Genomic DNA, 26,873 nt, shown 5'->3' with positions numbered 1-26,873 from the left:
CTGAAGCTGGTAAGGTTTAAGTGTCCAAAGCCATGATGTGTTTACTACAGAGAAAGGAAAACAAAGCAACAGCTCCTCACTGAAGGAAACATTAAAGGCTCACTGCTCCCTAGAACCAAGCACTGATACACCTGCTAAGGACACAGCACAGGGAATCACTTTATGGAAAGAACATTTATTTTTGTTTCAAAACATGTGATCCATAGAAATACAATAAAATCAACATGTACACAAAACCTTATTTTTTTAAAAAAACCCAACTTTGGTTGAAAGAAATATTTAACATCTACATTTTCTGAGGTACAAAAGGCACAAAGACCAGGCACCCAAACGCACTGAATCCCCACAGCACCGTACAGAACAGAGTTGGGAGGGTGAAGGGAGGTTAAGGAGGATGGCAGGGGGCACATGGATGACATCAAAATAACAGCCACCAACACACAAGCATGTGTACAATGCCATTTACTTCCTTTCATCAGTGTTACATTAATTTTGTTGTCTCTTTTTTTGGTAAAGTGCCAGGACTCTTGGAGAAAAAAAAAAAAGATGAATCATTTCTTAGAAATGAACTGGAAGAACAACCAGCAGAGGAGGAGAGAGAAGTGCCTGCAGCAGGCTGGGCTTCAGTCAACCTCTGTTCGACCACAAGGTCTTAGGAATTCGTTTCCTCTTTCATGGAACCATTTGTTTGACACTGTGGAACAAGGATGGGAAATCAGTTACCACCATGTACCCAGTGTGTTTATCACTGCAACCCAGGTACTTCAAGGAAAATCTCTCTCAGCCTGAGGATCCCTGGTTATACTTCCTACTCATCCAATGGGACAGGCAGAGGGAGATGCAAAGACCTGGAGTAGGAAGGATCTTCCCAGTGGTACAGTTCTGGGGCCAGCAGCATTTATAGATGAGCATGCTCTGGCACCCCAGGGGAGGGATACCTTGGAGGGAAATATACCTAGGGAAGGCAGCATGGGAATGGATGGCATGAAGCTTGGGCAGCTTTCAAGAGCTGCAGAAACTCCCAGTGTCCACACATTCACATTCACCTTACAAGGAGCTTTCTTCCTTCTGCAGTTAAGCCATGCCCAAGTCTTTCAGGAACAGACTTCATTCCAGGCAAGTGGTAACTCATCCTGATGCTGATACAGAGCACAAATCCAGTGCCATCCTTATACACCTTGTGCTGTTGTTGGCACGGAATAAACTCACTAAAAAGTGACAGCTGAACACCAGAGCTGCTTACTCCTACGTGATATTCATGCTAGGAGGTTTTTATTATGGCCAAACGACTCTAGGAGTTGAAACCAGCAGAAGTCAGGATATTAAATGTAACAGTTCAGTAATCACCAGCTTTACATGGACACAAGCTTTCCTCCTAAAGGAGAATACTTACCCCATTTACACCCTACTAGTACTGGACAAGCTGCATGCCTTGTTCTATAGTCACCCTCACCACTTCTGAAAAGGTTGTACCAAAACACTGCTGTTCCCTGAAAAATGAAGTGAGATGCAAATTAGTCAGAACCCAATCAATAGAATTATTCAGGTTACAGCAGGGGGTTGGATGGACACACAGACCTATGAACTCAGCTGCAGGCTCTCCCAAAGCACGTGAACCCATGGCACTGCTGATCACACATGAAATCCCCTCTAGTCCCACTCTAGTTCAGCCACCTTCAGGGCAGAGAGTTCTACCTGAACACAAGTCTGCTGGTAACAGCTCTACGCAGAAATGGTTCATGTTACTGTGGAACAGTTTGGGTTGGAAGGGACCCAAAGCAGAAGAAACAACCCCAGAGTCAGCTCCAGCCACCTCACCACACAGCAGCCTGTCAGTGAGTTGCTCTGTAGAGCACTGTCACATCAACTGACTGTTAAATGGACACAGGACTGTGCAAGGAAGGGACAGCAGCAGGAGAGAAGTGAAATCAAGCAAAATAAACAGACTTTACCTTCTTGGGCCATATTGCTGCCCCAAAATCTGGGAAAACTGTGGCTCCTCCAGCTTCTACATCACTCATCTGAGAAAAGAAAGTTCACAAACTGTCTGCTTACAAGGACTTTTGTACATGCAGTCCCTCAAACTAGAGTCCCCCAAGCCCTAACACATTTCTACTTGTACCTCTGAGAGGCACTGATGAGGGAAAGATGCTCTTCAACCAGCATGAACTGCAGAAGTGACAGTACTTGCTGTCCGAAGGCTTTTACTGGAGCTGAAGGTGTTTGTTCAGCACTATCAATAGCTTCTGTATCATCTCTCACAAACATTTAGCCCTAAGGAGTTGTGTACCTGCAGTGTTAACAAACTAGTACTCTGGAACAAGGGAGAGGACTTCAGAGCAAGCCAAGAGTTTCGTTCCAGCTTATGATCCAATTAGGAAAACAAGTAAGTGTCTGTTAAACCACATGTTTCCTCATAAATTGAAACCATCTCTTTGGAACTGATTTACATGATTTGGTTTATGCATCTTGGTCAACCACCTCAAAAAGCTGTGCAGGCTGTTAGAGAGCCTTGCTTTCTACACTGTTTCTAAGCTGTTCACAACGATGCTACACTGCTTCAAGTGCTTTATGCTTCTTCAGCCCTAATATATATGTCCAGGCAGCTCTACAGAAAAGCTTTTATCCTCATGCTTTGCCCTTTTAGACTGGAATGAATTTAACCCTGTTGAACTCGCCAGCAGTGACTGATTCACTAAGTTCTAGACTCGACACAAAGCCCACTGAAGCTCATGGAAACACTCTAGAGAAAGCCTTTCCACTTATTTCAGTGACCTTTTGATGAGATTCTTAATTAAAAGAAACATTAAATTAATCAGATCCAGCTCCCAAACTTAAACCAGCAGGGCTACTATGAATACACTTCCCAACTCCCACGTTCCCTATTGCAACTTGGATTTCTGTTCAAAGCAGATGTTATTACCACTCTGGTGTCCTCCTGCTTGGTACCTACAATAAAAGGGCATAAGATGCCATAGGTGCACAGGTTCTTCTCCTTCCAACTAGAAAGCACATGCATGAGACTTTGCAAGTTAATACCTACAGTCTGAGCAACACAACCACTCTTTTTAGTAAGGGTGTTGGGATGTGTATGGTGTGTTCTACAGAGGACATATGAGGGTAAATCACCTTTGACCATGTACAACTGGCAGAGAATAAGGTACATTATCACTCACTCTAAATCAAAGCTTGTCCACAAGTCTGAGAAGCAAACAAAATGCAGATAGACAATTTAAAATCAAAGCCTCACAGTGCTCATCTTACTCCAATTCTTGTCTTGGAAATGGTTTTCTCCCCCATCAAGTTGAAAGTATCACAGGTTGTTTTGAGCTGCATGTCACACTCCAAATACCAGCTCAGCCATAAATATTTCATCATGCAATTTTAAATTTGAAGCTGTATTACTGGAAAATCAGATATAAGTTAGACTAAGCGACCCTACTTACTGATAAAGTAAGTATAGGCTGATAGATAAAATATTGTTAGAGGACTACTGTGAAAACCTTCAGGCACTGTTTTGGTTTGGAACCCAGTGTACATGGTCTGCAGGCTGTAGAGAACATGCAACTAATGAATCTTTCTACTTCTCCATTTGTAACCCAGTTGCACCAAGTTGATGAGCTGTGTCTCCTCCACTGGCTGGAGCAACAGCCACGGCAGAGTAACTCCACCTCTGGCAAACAGCTGAAGTGGAGGCTGACAGACCACAGCATCAAGTGCTGCCCAACAGTGGTGGCAGAACGTGACTGCCTCAGCCAACAGTCAAGTTCTCAAGTAGTGTACCACACAAGGAGTATCCCAGACTGTTCCCTTGGAGGAATAAGCCAAATTCTCCTCACCCACCAACAGGAATCCAATGAAGTCAAGGATTTCATAGTGGAGTGGCCAAGAGGTGAAGCTGGGCCCCATAACCTTGGGGCAGCAAATGTGGTTAAGCAGCACCAGAATTCTCTCAGTTCAGTTGGGACAGCACCTGATGCTGCAAGGAGAATGGAATCCCTCCTTCCAGATGCCAGGGAATCTCTACAGAGAACCAACTGCACAAGCTGTAGACGAGATGCTGCTAGAGGTACACCCAGGAAGGATCATCATACTTACATAGTTTAAAAAAGTGGCCACACGATTTCCAGTCCCTAACCGCTTGAAAGCATCTGGCTCATCTTTCTATAAAATTAAATGAGAGTAACTGCAACCTCCAAGCTCCCAGACAGACAGACAGAGGTACTTACATAGTTAAGAAACGTCGCTAGCCTATTTCCTTCCGCTTTGAGCGTGCTGTCAAAGGGTCGCTGTAACAGACAACAACTTTAACCCAAACAGGCTCCCAGGAGAGCTGCAGGTGTGAAGCTCTGCAGAGACACCCTCAAGCCCAGTGTGAGGAGTTGAAGGAGAAAGGGCAGAGATGGTACAGGGTAATATTAAAGGCATTGCAAGCCGCAGGCAGGGTGCAGGGCTGCATGCACGCAGCCCTCGGGTGCTGTAAGAAGCAGCACTGGAACCATTCTGAGGGCAGAGTGGAAGCAATAATTCCAGGGCCTGTGATGATGTTAAGTAAAGTTCACAGGTCACTGGACTGGACACTGATCCAAAGTCAACAATCCAGTTGAAAACTCATATTCAGTGAGCTTTAGATAACACACAAGGTTCTCAAATACAGCAGTGACTCAAAGATACTGTCACAGACAAGAACAAGGCACTTTTTGCCAGCAGGCAGAGCTGCAGAACAGCAATAATGAACTTTCAGGTGGTTGCCTGTCTAGGATTAAGGACCACATCAAAAAGATCAAGTAGTCTTTATGCTGTAGGAAATGGTTTGGGTTTTGTTTGCTGAAGTATGAGATCATGATGGTGCCAGTTTGTAAGTAGAAAGCACAGGTAGAATGCCAGTGTGCCTCTCCTCCCTTCAAAAAAGGCAATTAATGGTTTATTTACATTGCTAATAGTCAGGAAGTCATTTCAGCCAGGAGACATTAAGGGGCTCTCTTCTACACAAACCCCAATAATCTCTGACATTTAAAGGAAAGCAGAAATCAGTATTAGAAAAAACAAGCAGCAAGAAAAGCCACAGCCACCATCCAAGACCTCTGAGTTCAACCTGAAGCATATTTCAAGAAATAAGAGGTCTTCCCTGAAATGGTTTCATAAAAAGACTTCTCTATCTGCACACACAAATTCCACTTAAGAACCAGCATAAGAGCACTGAGATAAAGGGGATTCCCTGGTTCCTGCCACTGCTGCCAAACCCAGGTCCAGCCACATGTTTCTGAACTTCCATATCAAAAGATTCCTCTAACTTTTGAGCTACCAATAAAAACATCAACATTTTAATACAAATTTTAATAATTGCAAGGGAACAAAGAGCTGCAAGGCTGACTGGGTCATACCAGGAGTATCTCTATTTCAACACTGAAATCTGGGATGCACAGAGAGCCTGGAGGACCAGTCCAAAACTACAGCAAATTGTGCCATTGCCTTAAACCTTGGCCACAGCCATCAGTTACGTTCCAAGTGGAGCTCTGTTGCAGCTGCCTAAGCCAAAAGTAAAGTCCACACTGGCCAATCTGATGTCTGGGGTCCCTGAGTTCAGAGGCTTTGAAAAGAATTTAAGAGCATTTGTTTGACTTGGGGAAACAAATCAGCCCTGAAGTTAACAGGAAAATTCTCCTGACAGGCCAAAGCTAACAAACACCAGCTTCCACAGTGATGAAGCTGAGGATTTTTTAATATTTATTTGTTTTAAATAGCACTAGGTTGGGTCACTTCAGTTCTGCACTGAATTATTAGGTTGCACTCTGGCTGCAGCAATCTCTCCTACCAGATGAAGCCACTGGGACAGCCTGAGCTGAGGCCAGATTCCATTAAATATTCTGGTTCCACTGGAAACCAAGGTACCAGATGGGTTTTTATAGGTGAAATTACCAGTCACCATCCTCTTCAGCAGGATGAGCACGTTCCAACTGGTTGAGGGTAAATGACTAAGAACCTGTTCCTCTTTCCCCCCCACCTGCAGTGAGCCAGAGCTGTTATCTGCCAGGTACAGCCACCTAGTGCCTACTGTGGATCTGGCACCCACCAGCTGCAAGTTCTGCTCACTGCAGCACTGCCTGCCTGATCCCCAACCTACAGAGACCCTCCTCAGACCCCACAGCTGCAGCCACACTAAGGGTTTGCCAGGAAGGCTGTATGACCCAGAAATATTTCCACCACAGCTGCTTTTATGAAGGGATGTCTCCTGCTCAGCCAGCTCCTGCAAACAGACTCACATCCCAGGGCTTGCAGACCTCAGACTCTGAATAAAATAAGGGAAAGGACATATTTAAGTGCTGCATGACCACCTTTTAGTGCAAGGAGCCAAGGTGACATAGATGAGCAGTGAAGATTTATTCATCGCTCTCTTGAGCTTCCAGCGTCAGAGAAGGCAGTGCAAAGGCTTGCCAAGAGGTCACAATCCATCCCATGCAACAGGAATACACAGTCTTTCCACAGAAAACATTTTCAGCAGTTCTCCAAAGCTGTTTTCCCCCTCCCCACCCCAGTAAGAGATAACTAAAAGTGCAATCTTACCCTAGAAAAATCGAAGTGTGGCTCATACTGCCCTCCCATTCCATAGTTGGCAACCTACAGCACAGAAAGAAGCATCAACATCCACTGAGCTGGGAGTGACTCTTGCACAATTTGCTCTCAGAGTGCCAAAACACACTTTGAGAAGCAATCTTGCTTCCAAGTGCTGTTATCTATAGCACATTTAATCTAGAATTATAGTGCCATGAATGTACGACCTGTCACACACACAGACCCATCCAGGAACACAGAGGACTCAAAGTAACATCACAGCACCACTTACAATTTAGTTACTCTCAGTGTGCACTTACCATGTCTCCACCATCACTACACAATTGCCTGGTTTCTGTGGCTTGCCAGTGAATCAACAGCACTTCAATCTGCTCTAAACCAGGAATTTAAGGGCCATGGAGGAAGAGCAGCAGTGAAGAGGATAAGGCACAGCTATTCTGGCAGCACTGTGCCACTCCTCCTCTCCTCCCTCCCTAGCAGACAGCCAGAGAGCAGGCTTCACATGAGAGCACAGCAGGACTGTGAAGATTATTTGGGTCTTTGAAAGGTTCAGCTAGGAAGGAGGTTCAACTTCTGCAGTCTTAAGAGCCAGTGGCAGACATTCCCCTCAAAGATTGCTAAATCAGATTCCTGCACAAAGTTATCCCCTCTCTACTGCATCTGCACCCTTCTCCACCTGGAAGATGGTGGGGAAAACATCTACCTGACAGGTTCTTAGAGCTGGCAGCAGTACCCCACACACCACAAACACCTTTCCTACTCCCTGTAGTTAGTGAGCAGAACCCCTAAGAGGTGCTGGGTAAGAGCCAGTGTGTATCTGTGTAAGCACCACCCATCCCTGCCCAGCAGCTGATTTCACCAGGCTGAAGTCTAACAAGCCCAGCATGCCAACCTGCAGGAGCTCAGCTGTTTTCACTGTCAAGCCTGTGATCTGCTGCATTCGCTGGTTCACCTTGGCCACAACAGGATCATCATCTTCCTCCAACCAGGAGCTGGAAGAAAAGGAAGGATTGAAACACCAACCACAACAAGCCCTTTCCCAAGGCAGAAGGAGGATTCTGCCCTCAGAGAGGGATTTACCACATATTAGCTGTGTAAGCTTTTGGTACATGCAAAGCACTTCAGGTTTTCAGCTGTAGGTGGCAAATGAGCACCGTTAAGCACAACCTTGGAGCTAAAGGGCAATGGGATCCTGGGCTCCATCAGCAGAGGGGTGGCAGCAGGGACAGGGAGGGGATTGTACCTCTCTACTCTGCCCTCGGGAGGCCCCAGCTGAGGTCCTGTGTCCAGAGCTGGGGCCCAACACAAGAAAGATGTGGGGCTGTTGGAGAGGGGTCAGAGGAGCCAGAGATGCTCAGAGGGCTGGAGCAGCTCCCCTACGGAGAGATGCTCAGGGAGCTGGGCTGGTTCAGCCTGGAGAAGAGAAGGCTGTGGGGGGACCTCATTGCAGCCTTCCAGTCCCTGAAGGGAGCAGAGGAACAGGAGGGGAATCAGCTGGTTAAAAGGGCAGAGACTGGCAGGACAAGGGGGATGGAGTGAAGCTGGAGGAGGGAAGGGTGAGATGAGATATTAGGGAGAAGGTCTTTCCAGAGAGAGTGGTGAGGGGCTAGAAGGGGCTGCCCAGACAGGGGGTGGGTGCCCCATCCCTGGGGGTGTTCAAGGCCAGATTGGATGGGGCCCTGGGCAACCTTGTGTAGCTCCAAGGCCTGGAGGTTGGTGTCCCTGCCTGTGGCAGGGGGTTGGAGCTCTGTGATCCTTGGGGTCCCTTCCAACCCAGCCCAGTCTGGGATTCTATGATTCTCAGTGCTTACCTCTTTGATACCCTGTAGCTAGCCACTGTAAGGACACCGGTTTTGGGATCACGCACTGTGGCTCGTGCCAGCTGCAAAAAGAATCCCAAGGGGGGAGAAACATCAACAACAGGTTAGAACAAATTCTTCTCACCTTAATAAAAAAATCAACACCTGATTCATCCAACTTCACTGTACCACTGGACGAGTTATACCTCTGACCCAGAGTTTGTCCCAATTTCACCCTAGAACAGTACATGGAAAGGCACAAGTGCCATCCATCACCTGCATTTGATCCTGGAAAAAGGATCTGGCTGATCACACATGGCATGATACTCATTAAACCCAGAGTACTGCTGCTGAGCAGGTTGTGAAGGTACTTTTTTAAACAGCTGGAGTCAATATTAGTAATGGAACAAGAGTTAAGAACACATGAAGGCTAAGTTCTTGGCTAAGAAAAATCACTTGATACTCCACAAATTTAATCAGCCTGCTCCTCACATGGGCTGAGAAAAACAACCTTATTCTTAGATGAAAAACAAGTTAAAACCTTCAGACAGAGGTACAAATTACAGGACAGGCAAATCCACAGTGGTAGAAAACTGAGGGCATCTCAACTTTATCATGCTTAGATTTTTCCAGTTGGAAGACGCCGAGAAAATCCAATTCCCAGTTTGAGATAATGTTACCACATTATGAAGGTGACTCTGCACAAGCACACTTCACCTACACATTTTAAACAGTGAGTGATGCCTCATCAGGCCACATCCCTGTATTTAAAGGAAAAATTTGGATCTTGGCAAAGCCAGTCAGATTTCTGTGGTGTCAGAGTGCTAGACTGCTGCTGCTGTAACAGCTCACTTGGGTTTTATACTTGCAGCTGACAACAAGAACTGGGACACTTTTTTGTGACTGTAAACTCAGACCACATTTAAATTTAACTCCTGCAAACCACAAACACTTTAAATCATGCCCTCTTCCTTCCAGTTAATTACAGGTCCCAGAAAGCCTTTTCATTTCCATTTTCTTCATAGCATGCAGTCATTATTTCCTTCATTTTTCCTCAAATAAGCCTCCAGCCAGCTTCACAATCCATGTCAGTTGTCCTGTCCAGCGCTCTTGGCCCAGCTGTTCCTGTAATTCTGAGTCACTGTTACTCTGTTCCAGCTTTCTCTAGCATAAATCATAACAGAAGAGCTTGACTGAATGTTGTTCTCTGCTTGTACAGTGGAACACAGCTCCTAGGATATGATTTAGCTTCCCAACTTTTCCTTCCACTGCCATTTTCAAGCTTGTGCTATTCCTGCACCTCACATCTGATCTAAATAAGAACTAAAATAAGCCTGACAATACTCATCATTTGGTATCTCCTCTGTATGACAGCAGGACACTTCTCTTCCTGATAAGCAAAATCTTCTTCACTTAACATGTAGAGTCTATACTTCACTTGGTACAGCCCAACAATAGATGTGAGGCTTCCTCTAAGGTAGGAGAAAGGGCATGTTGGGCTTTGAAGGATCACACTGGGCAGGTCAGAAGCTTCATCCAGTCTCCATGTTAGTTTCACATGCAGTCCTTTGGCTTCTCCTTCTGAAATTTGTGCTGCTGAAATCTTAGAGCACCAAGTTTGAAGATATTCAAGCATCCATCCCCCTCTGTGTCAGGTCATGCCTGTATTGCCAGGCAGCACCCAGAGCTTCACATGCTACTTCCACACCAGTCAGTTTAAGAATGTTCTTGACCCTTCCCAGCCAGCTCTGATGTATTGCCTGAAGAGCTGGAACTGCTTTTTGGACCTGGAGTAGAAGTGATTGCATTGTGCAAAACAAGCACAGAGCCCAGCTCCAGCACAGCTCCTCTCAATCACGTACAGATGTTGTTCCTCTAGAAAATAAGAGTATTGGCAAGCATAAACTGCAGATAATGCTAAAGCACTTGGACCCAAGAGTAGAAGTTCCTTGCAAATGCACTTTAGAACAAAGGAAGTGCTCATCTTCAAGCCCAACACTAACTCACTCCTTCAGAGTTCTGCCTGAAAGCTCCCATGATCACTCAAATTTCCTGGCTGCAATGAAGCTATATTTATTAAGGACCATCTCCTCAGAGGACTTGCATTTTCCATTCTTTCAGTGGTACAGCAGGATTTAAAGGCATTCCTGCAGCTGAGCTATAGGCAGAGTTGGAAATAAACTAGCTTAAGAAAATGGTTGCTTATTTTCATTAAAAACTTCCATCTGTAATCTTATAACCACAATAACCCTACTCTTACAGGGACTGACCCCAGTTCAACACTACACAGGTTGTATGAGGAACTCCTGTGACATTAGCAACATCAGAAAAACCTCAGTGAGCCAGACCTAAGACTTTCCACAAAACTTTGAGCCTTATGTTTAACTTCAAAGAAAAAGGGAAAACCAACCAAAATTATTAATAGCTTCCTTCCTTAGAATATGTTTAATTTGATAAAAGAGGTTAAGTGATATGCTCTGTTTGAACGTTCCCATTTTATCTGAAGCTCTTGAAGTTTTATAGTGTGATGTAATAGGAAAAAGTCTCCATTTATGGAGGTGAGTCCTCATGGAGACAGGAGTGTTCTGCCAACAGGCACAGCTGGCTGATAGTCACAGCAGTAGAGCTTCACAAACATCCCAAGTTATTAATGTTCTTAGGAAGTGTCAAGTCCCTCAGTCTGTTTCTAATGAGATCTTTATGTTTACATTTAGAAGCACATACAGAAGGGTAGTTCTGGACTGGAATCTCAGTGCCACGTTTCACAGCAGCAGCTAGAAGAGCACTGCAGTGCACCACTGATCTGTAATAGGAAGGTTTAGTTGCACATGCTTGTCAGACCTGACAGAAAAGTGAGGTGTAACATCTACTACTGACTTCACACTGTCATCTTTTTGCCAGAAAAGCAGCAGACAGGAAATTCCACCTCTAGAAAAACCAGGAGGTAAAATTCTTAGCTTTGCTCCAAGTAGCTGCTTTTTAGCATGCAGAGTCACTAAAGCTGAGACCATGGGTAACAGGTATCACACCAAAGCCTGGCTACCCTCTCAGAGCAGCTGCCTTTGAGTTGGCCCTATGCTTATCACAGTGAAGCCACCACATCTGGGTCTGTGCTATCCAGGTAGAAAAGTCAGACCTGAAGTGCTCTGGGAGAACAGCAGCATTGTGCACTCATCCTTGCAAGTATTCCATCCTTCCCAAGACCCAGATTGGGAATTGCTTAGAGCACAAATGATTTCTCCACTCTTTAAGTGTATCACTTTATTCCCAGTGAGCTGTGTGTGGCTTCAGAACACCACAGTTCCACTCGTGGATGCACCATGGCACCTAAAGCACCTGCCTCTGCATGTCTAGACCATGGTTTAACACAGAAGCAATGGATTCCAGGTTACCCAAAGCAAAAAGCCATCAAGCCACTACATGTTCTTCTAGAACAACTCAAAAATTCCATTCTTTCTTTCCACTTCTCCTGGGATTTTGAAGTTTTGTTTTGAGGTTCAGCTCCACTTCAAAAGGCAGACTTAAGGTATATCAGTCACCTACAATTACTATAAGCCAGTCACCTACATTTTCAGGACTAGCCCTTAGTTTCCTAAAAGGTTTCCAAGCATTTTACCATGAACTTTGCATAATTAAGTGTAACAGCAGCCTGGGCTTTAAGTCCTACAGCACCAGGCAGTTTGGAATTCTTTGCCCCCAGGCTCACACTGCAGTGTATCATCTGTAGCATGAAACCAGAGCTACCAAATCCTTTATCTAGTCTTTGCTAGCAGATATTGAAGCAGGGAATAAGTCATTAGTGAGACAGAGAAGGGAAACTCACCCTTGGCTTAGCTAGCTGTTTAATTTTCTCAATTTCTTCATCAGACATGACCTCGTAGTACCGCACAATGTGAGGACTATCCCACTCATCTTCTTCCTTAAAGGGAGCTATGAGCAGGTGAGGGTTTCTGTTTCCATCGTGGTACCTACAAAACAGCCTCTTCTGTCTTCGAGGTGTCTGAAACAGAGCATCAAACACAACATCAGCCACTTCTCATGAGCTTAAAACAGGCAAGACAGAAATGAGCTGCGTTGCACAAGAGCATGACTTGCAAATTTAAGAGGTAAGCATGAGTGATTCTGCAGCTTGCTGCAAATAAAAACCATATCCACTCAAGATACAACTGAACAACATCTGAAACACTAACCTTCAGGAGTTTAATTCATAATAGGTTACAGATTGTGCAAGTAACTACACAAGCTACAATGTAAAGAAAGTTCCAGTTTTGAATCAAAACTCTGCTGATGAAATAAGTCACTTCCTTCCCATGCATTGATAATTAAAGCAGCGTTTGTCAGGAGGTACTGGAGACCGGTCAAAACAGTTACCCCAGAAGGACAAGTCTAAGATGAAAAGCATAAGGAATAATGTGATTCCACGAGTGTGGAAAAGCATAACCAGCTCTCAGAAAAAGCCTCCTCATAGATCAGTACAGCAAGTGTTTGAAATCACTGCACAGACAGAGGCTGTTGAAAATCGATTCTCCTCAGCTGAGGAGATACAGTTGAAAGCTGTTTTTTTCCTCCAGCATTAACTGACAGAGAGGCCAAGACATAAGGTACAAATCTCAGCCTGGACAGAACTATCTTTTATTCCTTTAAAAAAAACCCCAAACATCTCCACAGAAGGAAAAAAGCTTCCTACACCCCACCAAGTACAATCAGCCTCATGCAAAGGCAGCAGTCAGGGAATTCTTGCCTCTCTTACCATTTTCACCCCTTCCCCTCTGCAGAGGGCCTCATAGATATCACGCTCTGGCAAGTAGTCAAGAGGCCTTTCATAGGCACCATTCTGCACCACTGGTTCTGTCGTTGTCATGGTCTTGTTTACCGACTTCTCTTTCTCCTCCTCCTCTCTCTCCTTCTCCAGCAGCTTCTCGAAGTACCGCAGATTGCTGCCTGCTCTCTCATGGGTACTGTCTTCATCAGGAGAAAAGAGACAGAACAGGGATTTATGCATCTCCAGAACTGTTAATACAAACAAGTCTTTATAAACAAGACAGCAATAATTCTCCCCTTCCTAAAGCACTTCCAGGCCACCAAAGCCACTGGCTCCATTCTGCACTGACAACCAGCACTGGGAAGTTTCTGTCTGCAGAGGAAAGGTAAGCACAGCCTGCAAAAGAATCTTTCTAGAAGAACCCATCACAAAACTTGTACTCCAAGAAAAAAAGTAGGGGTTTTGGTCTTTACACTGCTCCTTTTCTTGCAACTTCTCTCCCTAGAGAATCAGATCAGAGCTCATCAGCAGAGATCCAGCTATGTCATGCTCCTCTCTCCACCATGCTTCTCACCACACTGCAGGAGCTTGCTTTAACCACAGGCTGCAGAGTCCCAGCCAGATTTTGATCCCAAAGACTTCCTCCACAGCTGGGAAGCCTGGAGGTACATTACCACTTCACAGCAACCCTCTTGAAGGCTAACAGGTTTATATACAAGCTATCCTGGATCATTGGCAACATCAGACCTATTATTAGTGATTTCTTAAGGATGTTGGTATGAACCAGTAAATACCATCAGTAGATCTTTGTCCACTGTAATTAAGAAGGAACAATTCCCTGTTCACCAGTGTTCCTGGACACAAACCAGCACCTAGAACAGTTCCTTTTCCTTTCCAAATTTAACATGTTTACCTTACAGAACTAGCCTAGAAGGCCCCTGAAGTAACCACTCATGAGAGCACAGGCTAGTAGTGGCCAGATAAGGAAGCTGAGCCTGGAGCAGAGGAAGCTGCTGCTCCCAGAGGGGACTGCCAAGTCTGTTCCACTGTTTGGTGATGATAAGGATTGGCTGGATTCAATACATATTCCCATTCTTGTAAATTCTAATCTGTGAATTCCAGTGTCTGCAGAAATTAGACTGATATTTTTCAATAGAAAGGCTTCACCCACACTCAGGATGCAGCTAACACCTCAACCAGGAACAGCTGATTAAGAACACAAATATATAACACAGCACATGTTAACTCTAATTGGGGAGGATAAACCTTTCCAGTGCAGGAAGTATGCAGAGCTGGATAGGAAGCAATGCTTATTTGCTTACTCAAGAGAAAGCTAAAAATAGAGGTAAAAGGAGGCTTTAAGAAACTCAATCTGTTCCAAATATTCAGAAATAAATGTGATCTTGGGCAAAGCATTCTTCTGGTATCAGAGGACCTGCACAGAGGAAGAGTCAGTAGGACTTCACAGAATAGAGAGCATTCTGTCAGGCTTGATCTCCACTCAAGAAAATCCAGGCTTTAAGCATCAGCAAACACCTCAGTACACTGAAGTGAAGCACACAGGTCCTGCAGCCAGACATGTGTGGTCTTTGGGTATGAACAGCACAGACCACAAGATACCTGGTTAAAGGTACTTCATGTATAGGCAGACTGGGCTTTTTTTCCCCCAGGACCTACATTTATTCTGTCATCTGGCTGGATATCCTTCCAGTCAGCTCTCCCCTATGGGCCTGGACTCTTCTTGGCTCTGTTGCTGGCAACACTCTCTAGCACAAGAACAGCAGATCTCTTGTTCTTACCAAGCGTTATCAGGCGTCTGGTAAGTTCCATGGCTCTGTGTAAATCCCCAAACTGGAAGACAGCATAGCTGAGATAATCTAGGATCTCCACTTTGCTGACTGTTGTATCCTCCCCCTCATCGTGTTGTTTTAAGGCTTGTTCCATCCAGAGCACTGTGTGATAGTAGTCTCCATCATTGTAAGCAGTCTTCCCCATGCCAAAGCAGTCACCTACTGTCAGAGAGGATCTGTATTTTGTTCCTAGAACAGAGAGATAGCTTTAAGCAATCCACACAGAAGGATCTTTGCCTTCAAATGCAGAGGGCACAGAGGAATATCTGTAAATAGACATCTTCATTATCCAGAAGGGCTTCTAAAAGACAATGCTTGACAGTATTTTACATTCCAAAGCAAACTGATCGCCTTCAGAATTAAAGATCACATCCTATCATAATTCTGTACACTCTGGAAACTAAGCACAGTGTAACAGACATTACTGTTAGGCTATCATGTTTGCTGCAGTAGCCAAAGATAGAGCAGACTAACAGCTTGACAGATTTTACTGAACCTACAAATTAAACTGTGAGCTGATCAGAGAAGCCTGACTATAAGCTGAGGAGCTGGCTTGCTCATTACTGGAGATGTATATTTGCATATGAGCAAGCTGATTGCCATTTAGACAAACTGGGGATCCCTTTGACTGTAACTGTGCAGATTTTCTGGTTGCTCCAGCTCAGCAGATGCACAGATAAGATAAAATTCTAAGTTCCCTGTTAATAACCTACACATAACTAAAACTGTTTTATCAACTCATCTCTCCACACTCTAATGAAGGTTTGCAAACTGTGTGTTGCTGGCAACTGTAACCTGTTTCAGAAAGCAGCAACAACAAACATTTATCAGGACTCAGCTGCCAGGACACTAAAGCATCTCAACACATCTATGTACTCTCTAAAACACCTCTCTAGCAAAAACTGCCAGTCCCCATTTTCACAGATAAAGAGCAGGAGCAAAGTTATTGAACCAAAGCTTCACTGGAAGCCCACACCAAACAAGAACAGAGCCAGGCTTCCTAAGAGCCATCAGAGCAGTGAACTGAGAGGCAGCCCTGCTTGGTTTGCAAGTTATTTGGCACAGGAAGTATGCAGGTATTTGCTTACGCAGTAACCAGCACAAGAAAGTATGTCATCCTTCGTTTTTTTGATATAGCAATTATAAAACCAGCATTTTCTGTTAAGTAATACTAATTAAAACACATGCTACTTCAGCTGGCCACTGCAGACCACAGCTCCTTGGCTTTGGGTAGGAACAGCCTCAAGGTTGTTCTCAAAGTGCTGAAGTAGATACACCCGAAGCACCTAATCTGCAGGGACCCTCAGCACCACAGTCCTTCCTCTGCTGAAGAGGGAGACACTGCTGCTTGTTCCCTTCCTTCCAACAGAGACCTTTGTGCAGTTACCTGGCAGGTTTCCTCGAGCGAGAGTTTCGGGATCCAGCTTGTAGGTGTCCTGCAGGCGCATCAGCGCCTTGGCAGCTCCAGTCTCATCCTCTTCAGTGGGGAAGAACTGACGCTGAAGTGTGAGGTTGGTAATGAAGCCTTTGGGGTGGAAAGGAAAGATGTTACTTCCAGAGTTTGAAAGAGTACCAGTACCAGATTAACAGAGAGGAAACACAAGCTTCAGTTTGAGATTTAGAGATTTAAAAAGAGATTTAAAGCCTCTTATTAAGCTCTAAAGTTATAAAATGGGACAGAAATCAGTGTTTAAGGGATACAGCTCAGAGGCAAATGAGTAACTAAGCCCCTCAGTTTTCCTGTGCCACACAATTCTCAGTACAATACAAATCTAATCTTCATTTTCCTATAATGTCTCTTTCTAGCATGACAACTTAATAGCTTCCATTGGTTCTCCTGCAACATCCAGAGACAACTGCATGTCACAGCACCAGCCAGTGTTTTCAGACTACTCCAACCTGTAAAGCCACAAGAGCTTTTCAAATCTCAGCTCAAGGGACAGAGACCTTGATCCAGCATCCCCTAAGCAGGAGTAGGGCTTTCCTCAGTAAGAGCCTTATAAACCTGACAAAACCAGGTGGCATTTTGAAATAAAATTAAATGCCCTACACAACCTTCAACTTACACAACAGGTTTGCTGGGCAATCAGCTGAAGGAAAACTACCCAGCCATTTCCAGTCATGCAGCACAACTAGAAAAGGAAGCCTTTAGGAAAAGAATGCCACAAGTACTCAGTAGAATAGAGGGTTTTATTTCCATTAAGATGACTACTCCAAAAGGCAATAAAAATCTTGGCTGGAAAAAGCTTCCAAGTACCTAAACTTTAGCATATGCAGAGGAGAAAGGGAAAACATGCCGTGTTCTGTCTGAAAACCATTGCTTCTTCTCCCTTACTTTTAAGGAGTCTGGTAAAAGTAAATCCACATTAAAAAAGCTATGGATGCAAATCCAGGCAGAGACTCTGACATACAATGCAAAAGCAGAGATTACTGAAAACACTTGATATAAGATGGGTTTAGAGATAATAATTGTAGATTATCCTGTTATCAGACTGACTATATCATCTGCCAACTGTTACTGCTGAGGCTGATACAAATCCCTCCACCAACATTCTTAAATCTTATCTACCAATCAACGTGCTTCAGCAACCATTGATCAGCAAGAGAAGCAGCAGCCTAGGAAAGCAGATGGGTTAAGTTCTACAGAAAAAGGAACATAAAGCTCAGACTAGGCATAAGGCAGCAGTTGCCAACACAGCTGTGCCTTAGGACATCCCGTTCTTCCCTTCACCCCACACAGCAGAACCCAAGTGACACGTAACAGCCTAAGGTAGGCAACAGCTTTGAGTTGACAGATGTGTTCCAGTGGCAGGTTTCATTTACATGGGCAACCACTAAACCCAGTCAGTCCAATTAAGTCAATTAAATTTAAGCTTCAAACAAATCTGGCAATATTTAAGGCACAGCTAAGCTTGCAGCTTTCCAGAAGACAAGGAACTCTGCAGTGAGACCACCTCCCACCCATACCTTCTGCCCCACAACTCCTCACCATTTGTTGTATCCTGAAGGACCAAGTTTTCCAACTCCAGCCAGTCAGTATTTAAACGCTTCACCAGCTTGTATGCATTCACAGGGTGTGCCAGATACCCTTCTGGATCAGAGGCTGATTTGCTTGTTAAGACATCCATTTTCTCAGCCCAGCTGGAATGAGAGGCACACGTCTGAGAACAACTTATGAATGCACATCTTCCTCCTTAAGTCACCCTAACTACACAGCTACAATCAATTTATTACTGCTTTTGCCATTGTAACCAGCTTTCAAGCTTCAACTTCACAAGGATGAAGTGAAGTACAACTGAGTTAAGTTACAATACTGAAGTGTTACCATATTTAAAGGACAGAATTCAGTCTCTCTGCTAGAAAGCCTATACCTCAGACTAGCAAGGTACAAGGGCTCAAATACTGACACAGCAGAAGAATACTCTTGCTTACAAATGCACCAAAATACAAGTGAACTGACATGTAACATATTACGAAAGCACCTGCATCTGTCAGTCTATTAAGAAGTCTTGTGATTTGAAAAGGACCAGTTTACACAGAGATTGAATTGACATTCTCTTTAACAATACTTGAAGAGGAGACTGCTTCTCCTCAATAGAGCAGCTCTGCAAGAAGTGAACATTTGTGTATATAATGAGCTCCTAGCATTTCACTGCTCCACAGCCCCACACCCACCCTACACCCCAAAGGCTGGTCAGACTGCCACACAGGGCCTGGAGTTCAGAAACACTTTGCAAAACACAGCTCCATTTACAGGCACACAACCCCCCTGAGCCTGGACCTCACAGCATCAGCCCCATCAGATACTGCTCTGTTGGGTAAGTATCAACAGTCCAAGGGACACAGACACTGTCTGTTGTCAGCAGGAGCCTTTCAAGTGATCGGGATAATGTCTGAGAGGTGCTGTACCCAGGTCACTGGCTGAAGAGGAAGCAGAGGAAAGTTAACCCCATCCCTGGAGGGATTTAAAAGGTGTGTAGATGAAGTCCTTAAGGACATGATCTAGAGGTGGACTGGGCAGGGTTAGGCTGTGGTTGGACTCAAGGGTCTCTTCCAACCCAGGTGATTCTATGATCCCAAAGAGCAAAGGCAACTCGGGAAGGGAGGTGGGGAGTCAGTGCCCACTCCCATCCACACAGCTGGGACACAGCATCAGCAGAGCACCAGCGCTCAGAGGTGTTCAACTCACACAGAGAAGGCTCCAGCCTTCTCCACAGTGTAACTTCAATGGTACAAGCAGAGGGGAAAGTGAGAAGAGCCCATCAGACACTTTCTCAACATCCAAAGTCTGAATGACAGGTGAAGCAGGGCCCCTCTCTGCAGATTTACAGGAATAAATTACAGCCAAGTCACTACCATGATTATCTACTGAGGAAACACTGACAAGACCCAGCAGCAGAGAGTGGTGGCAGAAAGGCATGATGTAACTCAAGACACCAGATTAGTCTCTGTCACCATTAAGGAAACATCTCCCCCTACCTTTTAATGTGAGCGAGCTTGTCCTCCTCTGCCCGGATGTACTCCTTTAAGGACTGCACCAAGTCTTTCTCTGCATAAATCAGGTCTGTCATTTGACCTAAGAACAGAGAAAGAGCAAACATTAACCAGACCTAGAAATAGAGATGTAACCATTTCCTAGAGCAGAGAAGACCGACCTTAGGTGCTCTAGGGCTATTAAAACCCCCACAAAGAACAGAGACATGAAGGGTGTGCAGTTCAAAGCCTGTGTCAGCCACAAGAGCTATGACACAGCCAGGGCTGACATTCAAATGCATCAAGGGGCTTTTCAAGTCCCAACCTGAATATCTCATGTAGGTTTGCTGTGACCCTTTCACTGCTTCTGAACCACTTTCAGTATTACAATTACACACAAGATGATCAAAAGAAAGGTTTGACATTAAAACAGCTATTGAGTGAAAGCAACAAGAGACCCAAATAGTTGCCAAGGCATCTGTTCTGCATATGGATCCAAATTAGGTCACACTAATAAATTATTAGCCTAGCTATTGGCACCATTTGAAGTTACAGCTTTTCAAGATGGGTAACTGTGGAAACACACAACCTAACATTAAGTACAGAGGAATTTCAGACTAATGGTTACAGACTGACACATACACTCCCTCCTGATGAGTGTGAGCAGAAAGTGCCAGCATGTCAGCCCTGATTGCCATGACAAACTTGGCTTTTCAAAGACCAAACACCAAGAGACCGGATGAGATTTATACAGTGCAGCCACAGCTGTAGTTTCAGCATTCCAAACTAATTATTAATGAGGCATGATTAAGCAGAAAAAAGTCAGCAGGCTGTGTTTCCCAGAGTTTGGAAAGGTTCAGGAATAGTTAAGTGTGAAGAAAAGGCTGATCCTTCACAGTAACACTTGTACAGAAGTTATTTATCTTAGGGGAATAACATACTACACACACAGTTAACTACTGCTTAGCCAGCTCAGGAGCACGTGCTGGAGGTTGGTAGTGAAGCACCACCCTGCCTTGCTCTGCCTGAGCCATTCTACAGTGGTACAGAATAAACCACAGGGAGTTTTGAGTTCTACTGTTCAGAATCACAGCTCCCCTGTGCTCAAAGCACATCCTGCAGAGCAGTCAGAAGCAGTGAACCACACTCTATTATCCTCAGGGGGCTACATCCCCCTCACCACTCCACAGGAAAACATTAGACCAAGTCACAGCAGAGAACTCTTCTTTTCCTGCTCCACCACAGGGTGTAGCACAGTTATTAAAACACAAGAACTAAATGGCCATAAAAATAAATCTATTTTCAGGATTTACTCAGGTTTTGCAGAAGACACAAAAAGGGGATATTTTTTTCCTGCCAACACCTAACTCTTTTTGAGAAGACAGAAGATTTCAGGCAAGAAAATCTCACATATTTATCACTTAAATTATGTTCATAAATTTAGGACTAAGCTTTTTAGCATCAGGTTTCTGTTGTGTTCAAGAGAAGAACAGGTGCAAAATTCCTACTCAGAGGCACTGTTATTTTACTGACAATCCCTGAAGAAACTTGTATCAAGTTGTTCAATGTGCCAATTTACCCAGCTGCAAACAAATCTCACTGATGCCAGACCAGCATCAGGGATGCAGGAGAGTGGCTTTTCCTAAGGCAGGCAGTGTTTGATAGGCCATATGCTTCATGTGGCTGTCCAGAGAGGGGGTGGGTGCCCCATCCCTGGGGTTGTTCAAGGCCAGGTTGGATGGGGCCCTGGGCAACCTTGTGTAGCTCCAGGTCTGGAGGTTGGTGGTCCTGCCTGTGGCAGGGGGTTGGAGCTCTGTGATCCTTGGGGTCCCTTCCAACTCAGGCCATTCTTTGATGATCTGTAAACTTGAACAGCTTTGGCAGTCACCTACACCACCACATCATGCATTGGTTCTTTCCATACCTATGGAAGTGAAGAACTCTGCTTCTGCATGCCAGGTCAAGAAAATACAGGTAAAGAACACCAACTGCAGACAGGGCTTCATCTTCCTGACAGGTCAAGCCTGTAACAAATGAAAAGGAAAAGGAGGGGTAAATATGATTGTTGAACTTGTAAGAAAAAACCCAAGGCATCATCTTCAATCATTTCACCCTTGTGAAAATACACTGCATCCTTGAAAGACCAAAGTCTAATCAGTAAGGCTTGAAAAGAGGTCATCTTCAACCACAGATGCTGTTAACCATCTCAAATGCTGTCTGGTATGTTCTGGGGTCCCCAAGGAAGACGCTGCAGCCCATGGAAGGCTCACACGGCAGAAGCAATGGGAGCAAAACGTTTGTCCAGAGACAGAGCTCAATGCCTTCCACTTGATGCATAACTATGGCTGGAAAACAGGAGACCATAGAAAGCTGTGTGATCCTCCAATAATAATAAAAGTCTAAATTAAATGGTCAGACTTGTGGGATGCTGTAAAGCTCAGTTATATAAAAAACTGTGTAGAAATGTAAACAGTGAGAAAGCCAAATAAAGAAACACAGCTTTCTGCAGCGTGGAAGTGGCAGCGCGTGTCGGAAAAGCTGAAAGTGAAGTTTCCAGCTCTGCTTACACAAGAGGCTTCACCCCAGCACATCAGCCTCTGGGCTCTGCCCAGAGGACTTCTCTATGTCAGAGGCTGTGAGAGATTAGAGACCCAACCCCTCAGGATGGGGGCTGAGAGCAGGTACATTTCCAGCAGCAGAGCCCACCGAGGGCAGCGAAGGGAAGGCCAGGCTGGGCAGGCATGCAGATGTGCCGGGTAAGGGATGCAAGGTCAGTACTGGGGAGCCTCCCAGGAGCTGTAACTCTCCTGGTAGATCTGATGGCCAGGACTGCCTCTTCCAGGGAATTTATGAGGAGTCTGCATGTACTTGGATCAGCCCACAGCTCGCTCCAGAGCTGCCTGTTCACCAAGCAGGAGCAGCCACCACAGCCAGCCCTCCCCTATGAGCAGTGCTGCTCAAACACGTAGCCAGGAACACCATCTCAAGAGGAACACAACAACTGTGTTTGGTTCTTAATCCAAGAACCAATCAATCAGTCTCTTCTCTTACCCATCATAACTGGGTAAACTGGTGGCTACAAGTGGCCACTTGCAAGCTGCTCTTACTCCAAATACAATAAACAGGCTGCGATTCAGGGAAAAATGGAATCACTGAAGTCTGATGAGAAAGGAAGATGAAAAGGAGAAGGGAAAATACATTGAGCATCCTACAAGTTTCAAGCAATGCAGCAAGCGGGAAAGTATCAAAGACACATAACTCCAGCATATTGTTCTCTTGGGCTCCACATGTCTGCCCACACAACAGGAGACAGAAGGTGAAAGGCAGGTATCACCCTTTTCCTTCTGGGGCTGGCAAGCCCACAGCTTGATTGACGCCTTCACCCTCAGCTGAGCTCTCACCAGTGCCACAGACAGAACACAGACACCAACTATGAACATCAGAAGCAGCTCTGCCAGCATCACATGCCAAGGTGATTGCTTTCACATTGTTCTTTTGACTGCTTTAAAAGACTACATGAGAGTCAGAACCATTTCCCACAACAGCCTGCAAGTGTGAGTAAGCAGGAAAGCCTCTCACAGCACCATAAGCTTTCTCCTCTCTCTCCTGTTTCTCACCCCCCTGCAAACCACCACGTATTCCCAAGCTGCTCGTTTCAGTTAGCTCACAACTAGCACATGGGTAACACGAGAACCCAGCAGAGCTGAATGAATAGGACCATGCAGAGGTCTGCCAACACTAAAAGCCACAGCAAAGTGATGTAGCAGAACACAAGGCAAGTCAAAAGCAGTTGGGAAGTACATTAATTCGGATATATTAAGCCACAGCTGTCCATCTGTATAGTCTGTTGTCGTTTCATGGAGTGGTTTTTTGGACACACTACACAAAGCCTGGCTAAACAATTACAAGGGAATTTTCCAGTTCAAACAACTCTGCATTCTCTGCCCTGCACCTCCCCACACCATGTTCGCTCATGGCTGAGGATATCTGCCAAGAAGAACACTTACTACAGCTAGCAGCTTGCCTTTATAGCAGATCTTTAACAGCTTTGCCATCCCACTCAGATGTCCTTGAGTCAATAAACAGAAATCTCAGCAAATAGAGAAATCAGCTCTTGCTTGAACAAGCCAGACACCTGGCTGCAGCCTTTCCCAACTGTTTGTACACATTCTTCTCAGCTGTTACGCAGAAAACCAGCACAAATAATGGGCTGCAGGAGGCTGAACATCACATTATAACCACATTCTTGGACGGCACGAGCATGTGTGCACACACATGTGTATGCATGCTCATCCCACCATGGCTAAGCCATCTGCTAACAGCCAGGGTAAGAGACATTAGCACCTCCTACCTCAGTTATAGAGACAAACATTGAGTGAGTTTTATTTATCCTAGTTGCATAGGAATGCCAGATGAGAAGGCTGTGTAGGACAAACACTGCCTGCCTTCCTGGCTTTTTTCCAACAGCATCTTCAAATGACAAACCCATTGTGCTGGGCAGGTGAATTTGGAATCTCCTATTTTAGTGAGAATAGCTACATTTCTGTGCAACAGATTGAGAAGGCTTGAGCACAGCCACCAGGCTCAGTCCAGCCTTGACCTACAGCAGGTAGTTCATGCTGCCCTGAGCTAGGGCTGTGGGACAGCCCTGGAATTCAAGTACACTGCCCCAGCTCCTCAGGCTACCTCAGGTGCCACCAGCATGGCAGGCATTCTAAGGTCCCATGCTCCTTGGAGATGAGCACACACACACACCACTGCCTTACCAGTGAAACAATTCTTGCTGGAGTGAGGACCTGCTCCAGCAATGTTGATAGAGCTGAACTTCTCTGCATACAATAACACTTTGCTCCTTCCCTTAAACGTGCCCAGCCAGCACAGCTAAAAGCCAACCAAATGGATATTGTACAAACACTTCTATAGGAGCACAAGACCTCAATGAATCATTGCTCCCACTGGAAAGTGTGCTGTCACAATTCAGAGAGCATTGGCAGGGGGAAGAAAAAAGGTTCTAGACAAAATAGACCAGGATGGAATTTTTCTCCACAAGTTAGACTGAATTCTTTAAAAATAAAGTCTCTCAAAAAATTCAAGATAAAAGCATGGGCCTAACCTATAAAAGAGAAGGTACCAGCATACCTGTTGTCAGTTTCTCACCCACTCTGAATTTCATATCTAGGCATGAGGGATTCAAGCCGGCTCCCACACAAGCCAAAGGGAAGACTTTCTTCAGGTCAGAAGTGGAAACAAATACCTATTACTCATCCAGTCCCTTCAGGGCTCCCACTTCTGATCCAACTGACAGGCTCCAGTCTCCTTTGTACACCACAGAACAGGAGCATGACCCTCACAGAGCCTTTAGACAGGAGGCAGCACATCCACTCACATAGGCTGAAGTTCAAGGGACACCTTGAACCCCTTCCCACCCCACAGAAGAGCCTCAGCAAGCATCACAATGGTGCTAAGGGGACTTGATTTGCATTCTGCAGCTTTTTTTAATTAAATAGCAGATCTCACTGCTGATTGCTTGCTCCTGACAGTTTTCACTCCCAGACAAGGTTTTGTTCTTCTGAGCACACCAAGTCAGAAGCAGCTCTTCAAGTGCCTGACAGCCTAACCACAAACAGGGACTAAGAAAAGCAAATGCTTCACCCAGGCTCCAAATCTGCACAGACTTTTTACGTAGAAGAATTTAAGTGAACTGACATGAGACCAGTCCATGTAATTTAACAGTCAGACACACCCCTTATCATTGCCTGTTAGGGAAATCAGGCCAGGACATGACTCCAGCTCTACTGTGGACTCTCGTTGGGATCACATGAGCTCCAGAAAACACCCACAGTATTCTTCCACCCCACCACCCAGGCATGATAGCTCTCCCTTCACTATCAGACTTCTGCAGGGAGGTATGAACTGGGGTATGATTTAGCTCCTCCCAACTACTGCAGGCAAGGTCACATCTCTTTCCCATGACTAGAAGGGGGGGAAAAACCCAAAACACATCTTCCAGGGTTAATATCAGAAAGAAATGCACTGACAGGGGCTAAGTCTGTACTTGTCTCCAGTCCACACAACTCAGCCAATACTACCTCACAAGCATTCTGAGACAGCTCACACTGAAGACAGCAATGCAGCTGGCTATCAGCTACACCAGGTATAACAGCTCAACAGTGTAAAGAGCACTAAGCATGGGATACTTCAACCTGTGTACCATCCCCAGTCAGCACACTGCCAACTCACTGCTTCAGGATGTCCATGACCCTCAGGGTCCCTTCCAACCCAGACCATTCTGTGACTATGTTACACAGCACAGATGGCAGCAGAAATCACTACACTGTCAGTATCCTCAGCCTTCAGATGTTCTCATCAACATGTTTCCTTCGTGACAAATTTTAATTGCTCCTAACAGACCTAGTTGTCTATTTCTTCAAGGTTTTTGATTGTTTTTTTATTCCCCCAGACTATATAGTGATAGTTTCTTCCAATCAATGGTGATGGCCTAGTGCTCCCTTCTTAAACACCTACACCCACATTTTGCTGCAAAGGAATAAAGCATCATAACTGGACACTGTCAAAAACCCAATTAATAAACCATTTTCCTGAACCACCACAATGCAACCACGTAGGAGCTAACAACCAATAAGGGTTACAGCTTGACTCCTTCTGTGCTTGCCTATGCTGTGCTGAAGACACCTGGAAAAATCACTGCTAGAACAACTGCCCCCCCATTGCATCTAAATTTAAAGTATCATGGTGAAATCTAACAAGCAAATCACCACTTCAGAGTCACCTCAGGCCACAGATGGGTTCTTGGCCCATCTACAGTTGAGGCCCACATGCCAGTCTCTGAAGAATGGTCCATCCTCAAACAGCAATTTGAGGTTGGACTCTTGGATGAGACAGGTTTATTTGGGGCTTCTCCAAACACCAGTGCCTTCCACCCACTGTCTCATTGCTTTCAGACACAGCATGAAGCACTGAACTGACTGTGCAGCTGGCTTCATCCCTTTTTTCTCCCACAGACAGACCCTGAAGAGTAGGCAACAACTCGCTATCAGTACCAGTGGCTGTAGATAAGACTAGTTGTGTTTCAGTGAAAACAGGACAACAAAACCCACAGGACTGCTTACACACTTATCTAAAGCCATAAAGTGGGCTGAATTGTAAACAGATCTTCAGGATGTTGCCAAAAAGAGCCTCTCAATACCTCTGTAAGAGGAGCATACAAAAGACAAGCAGCTTCTAGCTGTATTTCAAGTCTTGCAGATCCACCTGACAATAGCCAGAAGACACCTAGCACATTATACCTGCCACAAAACTATTTAAAAGGAATTGAACAGTAAGAAAACAGACCGATTTTATCCTAAATAAGCAAGCCTTCTCCATGGGCTGAAGACTTTTGAAACAATTCAGGGC

At 45.1% G+C, this 26,873-nt stretch overlaps 1 protein-coding gene across 1 annotated transcript in view; it reads right to left on the bottom strand.

Moving 5' to 3' along the window:
• Nucleotides 1-292: 292 nt before the first annotated feature.
• The window catches only part of P4HA2 (prolyl 4-hydroxylase subunit alpha 2), a 28,124-nt gene continuing 1,543 nt past the window's right edge, over nucleotides 293-26,873 (bottom strand). Inside the window, exons 2-15 of the mRNA XM_084268427.1 lie at nucleotides 21,382-21,481; nucleotides 19,464-19,560; nucleotides 17,974-18,125; nucleotides 16,372-16,509; nucleotides 14,934-15,173; nucleotides 13,123-13,334; nucleotides 12,196-12,372; nucleotides 8,385-8,455; nucleotides 7,466-7,565; nucleotides 6,565-6,618; nucleotides 4,230-4,289; nucleotides 1,953-2,021; nucleotides 1,394-1,490; nucleotides 293-694 (exon numbers count right to left, since the gene is read on the bottom strand). Of these exons, the coding sequence (XP_084124553.1) occupies nucleotides 624-694; nucleotides 1,394-1,490; nucleotides 1,953-2,021; nucleotides 4,230-4,289; nucleotides 6,565-6,618; nucleotides 7,466-7,565; nucleotides 8,385-8,455; nucleotides 12,196-12,372; nucleotides 13,123-13,334; nucleotides 14,934-15,173; nucleotides 16,372-16,509; nucleotides 17,974-18,125; nucleotides 19,464-19,560; nucleotides 21,382-21,463 (1,620 nt within the window). The 5' untranslated portion in view covers nucleotides 21,464-21,481 and the 3' untranslated portion in view covers nucleotides 293-623. The remainder of the gene's footprint in view (nucleotides 695-1,393; nucleotides 1,491-1,952; nucleotides 2,022-4,229; nucleotides 4,290-6,564; nucleotides 6,619-7,465; nucleotides 7,566-8,384; nucleotides 8,456-12,195; nucleotides 12,373-13,122; nucleotides 13,335-14,933; nucleotides 15,174-16,371; nucleotides 16,510-17,973; nucleotides 18,126-19,463; nucleotides 19,561-21,381; nucleotides 21,482-26,873) is intronic.

Source organism: Gallinula chloropus (genome assembly GCF_964237585.1).
Source record: "Gallinula chloropus genome assembly, chromosome: 10".
NCBI classification, from domain to species: Eukaryota; Metazoa; Chordata; class Aves; order Gruiformes; family Rallidae; genus Gallinula; species Gallinula chloropus.
This window is presented reverse-complemented; position numbering and strand designations above follow the sequence as displayed.